Source organism: Trichechus manatus, unplaced genomic scaffold (assembly GCF_000243295.1).
Source record: "Trichechus manatus latirostris isolate Lorelei unplaced genomic scaffold, TriManLat1.0 scaffold00029, whole genome shotgun sequence".
Taxonomy (NCBI): domain Eukaryota; kingdom Metazoa; phylum Chordata; class Mammalia; order Sirenia; family Trichechidae; genus Trichechus; species Trichechus manatus.
In genome coordinates this window covers 4,750,025-4,760,069 of record NW_004443965.1, presented here as the reverse complement: position 1 = coordinate 4,760,069, position 10,045 = coordinate 4,750,025, and the positions used below count along the sequence as shown (strand labels likewise).

General features: G+C 41.4%; 1 protein-coding gene across 7 annotated transcripts in view; it reads right to left on the bottom strand.

The window, feature by feature from the left end:
* The window catches only part of AP3B1 (adaptor related protein complex 3 subunit beta 1), a 279,061-nt gene that overhangs the window by 232,022 nt on the left and 36,994 nt on the right, over positions 1 to 10,045 (bottom strand). For all 7 annotated transcript variants that reach the window (XM_004374474.2, XM_023729486.1, XM_023729481.1 and 4 more), the window contains one exon: positions 9,215 to 9,290. In XM_004374474.2, coding sequence (XP_004374531.1) covers positions 9,215 to 9,290 — 76 coding nt within the window. The remainder of the gene's footprint in view (positions 1 to 9,214; positions 9,291 to 10,045) is intronic.

Here is a 10,045-nt window from a genome sequence, read left to right as displayed (position 1 = left end):
GAAAAAGCCTTCCCCTGGAGCTGATGCCCTGAATTTGGACTTTTAGCCTACTTTGACTGTGAGGAAATAAACTTCTCTTCATTAAAACCATCCACTTGTGACATTTCTGTTGTAGCAGCACTAGATGACTAAGACAATAACATAAGGACAAAACTATGAAACCTAATTTTTGGCATAAATAGCCAATCAAACACAACTAAAAATGCATGAATGACAGAAGATAAATTAGATAACTGGGACCTCCTAAAAATTAAATACTTACATTCATCAAAAGACTTTACCAAAAGACTAAAAAAGAGAACTACATACTGGGAAAAAATCTTTGGCAACAACATATTGACAAGGGTCTAATCTCTAAAATACATAGAAAACATCGACTCAACAACAAAAGGACAAACAATCCAATCAAAAAATGGGCAAAGGACATCAACAGATACTTCACCAATAAATACTTCAGCAAAAGTGACATTCAGGTGGCCAACAAATACATGAAAAGATGCTCACAATCATTAGCCATTACCAAAAAAACCCAAACCTGTTGCTGTCGAGTTGATTCCGACTCATAGTGACCCTATAGCCATTACAGAGATGCAAATAAAAACTACAATGACATACCATCTCACCTCTGCAAAAATGGCCATGACCAAAAAAACAGAAAACAACAAATGCTGTCAAGGTTACAGGAAGATTGGAACCCACTGCTGGTTGGATTGTAAAATGGTACAAACATTACAGAAAATGTATGGTGCTTCCTCAAAAAGCTAGAAATAGAAATACCTTATGATCCAGCGGACACCTGGTGGCTCAGTGGTTAAGAGCTTGGCTTCTAACCAAAAGGTTGGCAGTTCGAATCCACAAGCCACTCCTTGAAAACCCTATGAGGCAGTTCTACTCCATCCTAGAGGTCGGAATTGACTTGACAGCAATGGGTCTGGTCTGAGTCTATGATCCAGCAATCCCACTCCTAGGTACATATCCAACAGATAAAAGAGCAGTAACACGAATAGACATATATACACCTATGTTCACTGCAGCATTATTCACAACTGCAAAAACATGGAAACAACCTAAGTGCCTATCAATGGATGAATGTATAAACAAACTGTGGTACATACACACAATGGAATACTACACAACTACAAAGAATAATGAGGAGTCCACAAAAAACATGGATGAATCTGTAGGACATTATGCTGAGTGAAATAGGTGAACCACAAAAGGACCAATATTATATGATCCCACTATTATAAAAAGTCAAGAATAGATATATACACAGAAAGCAATGTTCTTTGATGGTTATCAGGGATGGGAGGGGGAATCACTTTCTAGACAGTAGACACTTGTTATCTCTGGTGATGGAAAATGCAATACCAAACATGCATGAAGTCTATACAACCTGGCCAAGGTAAATGAAGACAGACACTAAGAAGTACACAAGAAAAAGAGACAACTTCAGAAAATGCTGTAACATACACAATATTGCAACACCAGTAATAACAACCAAAAAATATGTACGGGGTTACATAGTACAATCATTAAGGTTGTGTGTCAAATTGGCTGGGCCATGATTCCCAGTGTTTGGTAGTTATGATGTAGTTTGGCAGTCGTATGATGATGTGATCACTCTCATGATGACATTTGATATAATGTGATCAGGTTCATGATGAGATCTGCTGTGAGTAGCCAATCAGCTGAAAGGGAGTATCCCTGAGGGTGCGGCCTGCATCGAATATAAGTGGACTTTCAGGCAAGACTCGTGGGTCTTTTGCTCACTCTGTATCCTGCAGCTGGCTCCTGTTCATCTGACCTGCAGTTCTTGGGACCTGGGCTAGCAGTTTGCCTGCTGTCTCAACTGTCGATCTTGGGATTCGTCGGTCTGCACAGCCTGCAAGCAGGAGCCCTGCTGTTTAACCCACCAATCTTGAGTTCACCAGCTCCTGTGGCTATGTGAATCAGAGGAAGCCTCAGTCTGACCCACGGACTTGGGATCTTCCAGTTCCCACAACCGTGTGAGTCAGTTCCTTGATATAAATCTCTCTATATATGTATTTATACACTTTACTGATACTGTTTCTCTAGAGAACCCAGACTAAAGCATTTGGTACCGAGAGTGCTTCTAGAGAAACAAAATTGTAAGGATGAGTTTTCTAAATTGGTTCTAAAGTCTGATTAGTCTTAAAGATGTTGATGACTCTGCTTCCAGTAGTAAAGATGGCACTGCTAATCCATGGTGTGAGGTGGAAGTAGAAATATGCAAAATACCACAACCAACAGATCAAGTATTGATGAAAGGCAAGGCTCTGGGTGATCGCGTGTTTGGTAATTTTCTGCAATTATGTCATAATGAGAAGTATAAGGAAGCTGGTTGGTTGGTCTTACTTTCACTAGACACACTGGCACAACAGATGAGCTCAGTGCTTCAGAGTCAACACTCAAGTGCCACATAAACGATGCCAAAGTGTCCACTTGTGCTTGAAAGTCTTATTTTTTAAAGTAATAGAGCTGTTACTGCCGAAAATCAAACCCAGAGTCTTATCATAAGAGTGGCTGAGTTACAAAAAGGTTGAGAAGTTAGAGGGCTGACATGTTGTGGGGTTGTTAACCAATGTCATAAAACAATATGTGTACTATTGTTTCATGAAAAACTATTTGTTCTATAAGCCTTCACCTGAAGTATAGTTAAAAAAAAAAAAAAAAGAGTGGCTGAGTTACAATGTCAACAAAATTACCAACCTCAAGTGGTGTCTGAACTCAAAACAAGGGCACTGATTGGGAAGAAATGGGATCCTGAAACTTGGGATGGGGACATTTGGTCAAATAATCAGGAAGCTGGGATTGCTGAGCCCCTAAATTCCGTTGTATCACTCCTGCCAACAGAACCAACCCTCTCACTCCCATCTGAAGAGATTATTCCATCTTTGTCTGCTAAGCCACCCTCCCCAGATTTGCTCCTCTACCCCCATCTGATGAGATTAATCCAGCTGTCTCTAAGGAGCCTTTGTCTGAGTCACTGCCTGAGGCAGATGCCTTACAAGACTTTGCTGAATATACTCAGAAAATATTTCCACCACCCCTTTTTACTCCTAGACCTCTAACTAGACTTAAGTCCCAGTAAGCCTCAAAAGGTGAAGTACAAAGTGTGACCCAGAAGGAGGTACGCTACACTCCAAAAGAACTGCTTGACTTTTTTAATATGCACAAACAGAAACCTGGGGAATATGTATGGGAATGGCTATTAAAGGTGTGGGATAATGGCACAATGAACATAAAGATGGATCAGTTTGAGTTTATTGATATGGGCCCACTAAGCACAGATTCTTCAATGTTTCAGCTTGAGAGGTTAGGAAAGGATCTAATAGTTTATTTGGTTGGGTTGCTAAAGCACAGATTATACAGTGGCCTACACTAAATCTAGCTGAAGTACCAGATCTGCCTTGGTATACTGTAGAAGATGGTATCCAAAGGCTTAGGAAAATTGGTATGCTAGAGTGGATTGATCAGGTCAGACCCACAGACCTACACATGGAGTGCCCAGAGGACACATCTTTTACTACAACAGTGAGGAACAAATCTATAAGGGAGTTCCAGCATCCCTGAGGACTGCTGTGATTGCTATTTTATGTAAGTCAGATTTGACAGTAGGAAACTGCCCTAACTGAATTAAGACACCTAACTACAATGGGGCTGATCAGACCCCATGATAGTAGAGGCCAAGTGGCAGCATGCAATCAACAAAGACAAGGTGGGCATGGTTACCGTAATGGATGGCGGAGTAAAAGCGATAATCAGAATAGTCTGATTCATATGGACTTATGGCACTGGCTACTTAGTCATGGTGTCCCTGTGAGTGAAATAGATAGGAAATCTACTAAATATTTACTTGATCTGTACAAGCAGAAGAATTCTAGGTCAAGTAAACAGCAGTCTAACTCAAATCACCAGAATAGAGTGTCATGGCCCCTCAATCAATTCCCAGACTTCAGGGAATTTACAGACCCACAACCCCTTGAATGAAGCAGAGGCCAGGTACCCTTGGGGAAGGACTCCACTACACTACCAAAAACTTATACTGTTAATCTTTCTCCCAGCCTTGCCCAAAGGGATCTATGGCCTTTTACTACAGTGACTGTTCACCGGAAAAAAGGAAACAATCAGACTTTTAGGGGATTAGTGGTCACTGGCCCTGAACTGACACTAATTCCAAGAGACGCAAAATGTCACTGTGGCCCACTAGTAAGAGCAGGGGCATATGGAAATCAGATTATTAACAGAGTCTTAGCTCGTGTCCGTCTTACAGTAGGTCCAGCAGGTCCCCGAACCCATCCTGTAGTGATTTTCCCCAGTGCCAGAATGCATAATTGGAATAGATATACTCAGCAACTGGTGGAACCCCCAAATTGGATCCCTGACAAGTGGAGTAAGGACTATTATGGAAGGAAAAGCCAAGCAGAAACCATAAGAACTGCCCCTACACAGCAAAATAATAAACCAAAAGCAATACCACATCCCTGGAGGGACTGCAGAGATTAGTGTCACCATTAAGAACCTGAAGGATGCACAAGCAGTGATTCCCACCACATCCCCATTAAACTTGCCTATTTGGCCTGTGCAAAAAACAGATGGATCATGGAGAATGACAGTGGATTATCAAAACTTAACCAGGTGGCAACTCCAATTGCAGCTGCTGTTCCAGATATGGTTTCATTGCTTGAGCAAATCAATATATCTCCTGGTACATGGTATGAAGCTATTGATCTGGCTAATGTCTTTTTCTCCATATCTGTTTTGAAGGACTACCAGAAGCAGTTTACCTTCAACTGGCAAGGCCAACAATACACCTTTAGTGTCCTGCCTCAAGGCTATCTCTACTCTCTAGCCCTATGTCATATTTTAGTCCACAGGGACCTAGATGGCCTTTCCCTTCCATAAGACGTCACGCTGGTTCATTACATTGATGACACTATGCTGACTGGACCTAGAAAGGATGAAGTATCAATGACTCTGGACTTAGCGGTAAAACATTTGCGTGCCAGAGGGTGGGAAGTTAATCCAAAAAAATTCAGACACCTTCCACCTCAGAAAAATGTCTAGGAGTCCAGTGGTGTGGGCCATGTCAAGGTACTCCTTCTAAAATGAAGGATAAGTTATTGCATCTACTCTTCCCCCTCCATACATACACACACAACTAAAAAGGAGGCACAATGCCTAGTGGACCTCTTTGGATTTTGGAGGCAACATATTCCTCATTTGGGTGTGCTACTCTGGCCTATTTATCAAGTGACTCAAAGCTGCTAGTTTTGAGTGGGGCCCAGAACAAGAGAAGGCTCTGCAACAGGTTTAGGCTGCCATGCAAGCAGCTCTGCCACTTGGGCCATATGATCCAGCTGATCCAATAGTGCCTGAAGTGTCAGTAGCAGATAGAGATGCTGTCTGGAGTCTTTGGCAGGCATCTATTTTTGAATTACAGAGCAGACCTTTATGATTTTAGAGCAAAGCCCTGCCATCCTCTGCAGATAACTACTCTCCTTCTGAGAAATAGCTTTTGGCTTGTTACTAGGCCTTAAGTAGAGACTGAATGCTTAACCATGGGCCACCAAGTCACCATGTGGCCTGAGGTGCCCATCATGTACTTGGTGTTGTCTGACCCACAGAGCCATAAAGTTGGACATGCACAGCAACATTCCATCATGAAATGAAAGTGGTATATACAAGATCAGGCCCAAGCAGGACCTGAGGCACAAGTAAGTTGCATGAGGAAGTGGCCCAAATGCTCATGGTTTCCACTCCTGTCACAGTACCTTCCATCTCCCAGTCTGCACCTACAGTCTCTTGTGGAGTTCCTTATGATCAGCTAACTGAGGAAAAGAAAACTCGTGCCTGGTTTACAGATGGTTCTGCATGATATGCAGGCATCATTCAAAACTGGACAGTGGCAACACTATAGCTCCTTTCTGGGACCTCCGTGAAGGACAGTGGTGAAGGGAAATCCTCCCAATGGGCGGAACTTCAAGCAGTGCATCTGGTTGTTCACCTTGCTTCGTAGGAGAAATGGCCAGGTGTGTGACTGTACACTGATTCGTGGGCTGTGCCCAGTGGTTTGGCAGGATGGTCAGGGACTTGGAAGGAACATGACTGGAAAATTGGAGACAAGGAGGTATGGGGAAGAGGTATGTGCAAAGACCTCTCCGAATGGGCCAAAGAAATGAAGATATTTGCGTCTTGTGTGAATGCTCACTGTCATGGATTAAACTGTATCCTCCAAAAATATATGTATCAATGTGGTTAGGCCATGATTCCCAGTATTGTGTGACTGTCCACCATTCTGTCATCTGATGAGATTTTCTTATGTGTTGTAAATCCTATCACTATGATGTTAATGAGATGGATTAGCAGAAGTTATGCTGATGAGATCTACAAGATTAGATTGTGTCTTAAGCCAATGTCTTTTGAGATATAAAAGAGAGAAGCAAGCAGAGAGACAGGGACTTCATACCATCAAGAAAGCAGTGTCGGAAGCAGAGCGCGTCCTTTGGGCCCGGGGTTCCTGTGCAGAGAAGCTCCTAGTCCAGGGGAAGCTTGATGAGAAGAAACTTCCTCCAGAGCCAACAGAGAGAGAAACCCTTCCCCTGGAGCTGACGCCCTGAATTTGGACTTCTAGCCTACTTTACCGTGAGGAAATAAATTTCTTTGTTAAAGCCATCCACTTGTGTTATTTCTGTTACAGCAGCACTAGATAACTAAGACACTCAATAAAAGGTGACCTCAGCAGAGGAGGATTTTAACAATCAAGTAGATAGGATAACGTGTTCTGTAGAAACCAGTCATCCTCCTTCCTCAGCCACTCCTGTCATTGCTCAATGGGCTCATAAACAAAGTGGCCATGGTGGCAAGGATGGAGGTTATGCATGGGATCAGCAGCATGGACTTCCACTCACCCAGGATGACTTAGCTACAAGCAATGCTGAGTGCTCAATCTGCCAGAAGCAGAGACCAACACCGAGTCCCCAACATGGCAACATTCCTTGAGGTGATCAGCCAGCAACCTGGTGGCAGGTTGATTACAATGGACTGCTTCCATCATGGAGAGGGCAGCATTTTGTTCTTACTGGAACAGACACATTCTAGATATGGATTTGCCTTCCCTGCACGCAATGCTTCTGCCAAACTACCATCCATGGACTTACAGAATACCTTATCCACCGTCATGGTATCCCACACAGCATCGCCTCGGATCAAGGGACTCACTTCACAGAAAATGAGGTGCAGCAATGGGCTCATGGCATTCACTGGTCTTACCAGGTTCCCCATCATTCTGAAGCAGCTGGCTTTACAGAACAACGGAATAGCTTTCTAAAGACACAATTACAGCACCAGCTACGTGGCAATACATTGCAGGGTTGGGGCAGTTTTCTCCAGCAGGCTGTATATGCTCTAAATGAGCGTCCAATATATGATGTTGTTTCTCCCATAGCCAGGATTCATGGGTTCAGGAATCAAGGGGTGGATACGGGAGTGGCATCAGTCACTATTACCCCTAGTGACCCACTCGCAAGATTTTTGCTTCCTGTCCCAGCGACCCTATGCCTGCGGGTCTAGAGGTCTTAGTTCCAAAGGGAGGAATGCTCCCACCTGGAGACACATCACTGATTCCACCAAACTGGGAAGCTAAGAATGCCACCTGGCCACTTTGGGCTCTTTATGCCTCTGGATCAACAGGCAAAGAAGGGAGTTACGGTACTGGCTGGTGTGACTGATCCTGATTACCAAGAGGAAATCAGATTGATATTACATAACGGAGGTAAACAAGAGTATGTCTGGAATTCAGGAGACACCTTAGGGCATCTGTTAGTACTACTATGCCCTGTGATTAAAATTAACAGAAAACTATAGCAACCCAATTCTGACATGACTACTAGTGGCCCAGACCCTTCAGAAATGAAGGGTTGGGTCACCCCACCAGGCAAAGAACCATGACTAGCTGAGGCACTTGCTAAGGGCAAAGGGAATACAGAATGGATGGTGGAAGAAAGTAGTTCTAAATACCAGTTACGACCACATGACTAGCTGCACAGACGAGGACTGTAATTGTTATAAGTATTTCTGTCTTGTATGTATGCTCAAATGTTTTTGTTTTCTTCACTTATAAAATATAAGATTAAACATGGCTAGCGCATATTTGATTGTATGTGTGTTCACTGTATCATGTTAGGTGCAAGTATGACTTTATAATTGTCTTTATTCAAAGATTACGTATGGTTTACATATGGCACACAACAACAGAAAGACACAAATTGCAAAAATATTTTGTTAGAGATGGTATATATAATTAGAAATTCCATTGTATTTTTAGTTGTCTGGCAATGTTGTTGCTGTTGTAGGCTGCCATCGAGTCAGTTCTGACTTGGAACCCTTTCTAATAACATAGCAGTCAATTGTTCAAAATTTGCATTACAACTGGGAACCATGAATACTTTTACATTTAATACTGATTAGAAATTCCTGGCTACTAAATTTAATAAAGCATTTCTACTGGTAACAATGGAGTTTGAAAAATACTAGCAAAAGAAAGCATGCTCACAACTTTAGGTCATTAAATGACAAAAAAAAAAATGTATATCTATATGTACGTATGTGTGTATATACGCACACACATTTTAGCTAATTAGTATTCCTCTTTGTAGGAACTCAAAATAATGTCGCATATTATCTTATTTTGTCTTCAAAATAATTAACTTTCTCTACTTCAAAGGAAAAATATCTTGATACTACAGACAGGGATACTAAAACAAAGAAAAGATGGAATTAGAACCCAAGTTTCCTGATTTCTGATACTTCAATGTTTCTTTCAATAACATTTTTTAGGCAGGAAATTCTAGTCTATTAAGGGGCAAGTGGGATGCTGTCACATTTGAAGATTTAGTATTATATATATATATACATATATACACACACACATACATATACTTACACATGGGGTCCTGGTGGCACAAAGGTTAAGTGCTCAGCTGGTAACCAAAAAAAGTCAGCAGTTCAAATCCACCAGTCACTCCTTGGAAACCCTGTGGGGCAATTCTACTCTGTCCTATAGGGTCACTATGAGTCAGAATCAACTCATTGGCAACGGGTTTGGTTTTTTGTTTTTTATTTATTTAATATAAAGTAATCATTACTCATCTATTATTCAAAAATTGAAGTGTTCTACTATTTTACCTACCCCAACAATCCGCTTCATTGCATCCAGCTTAGCAGAATCTTTGTTGCTCTCCAACATTTGCTTTAGATCTTCATTTCTATTACAAAGAGAAGAAAAAAACATTCTGTATGTAGATTTTTACATTAGACAGCTGTTAAAATGTATCATTTTCATAAGAATTAGAAATAATACGATGGATAATATTAACTGAATTCTCATTTTTAATTAAGTATTTATTTCTCATCTAACCCTGCAAAATAATATCAAAGTGCTATGCTGTCATCAAGCCCACAAATGGAAAATATATAACTGCCCCTGGAGTTCTAGGGAAAATATCAATGTAAGCAGAGGTGTGCAGATTCTCTCATTTTTTTAGCATAACCATCAGGAAAAAAAAAAAAAGAAAAATCCCAGAATCAGGACTAAAAAATTTCCATATGCCACAAACTAAGACATTTCTTCAGAATATGTCAAGAAAGAGCCCTGATTAAAGGTAGGCATTACTTATACCATCCTTTTTCTCTCTCGACTCCTCCAATAAGAACAGAACATAAATATGAAGGGAAAACCCCACTAGCATTCCCTAATGTAGAGAATTAAGGAAGGGCAATTTTAATATCTAAACAACAGGATGGGCTAATGAACTACGGCAGTAGCGACAAGGATGAAAACACAGGATAGATTCAAAAACCACTCAGAAGTTGAAATCGATGGAATGTAGTGACTGAATGTGAGGATAAGACAGCGGCACTCAATAATGATGTCCTGATTCCCAGTTGGAAGGACCCAGTAGATGATGATGCTACTAGGTGATAAAAAGGAAGGAAGGAGGCATACAAGGCAGTGCGAGGA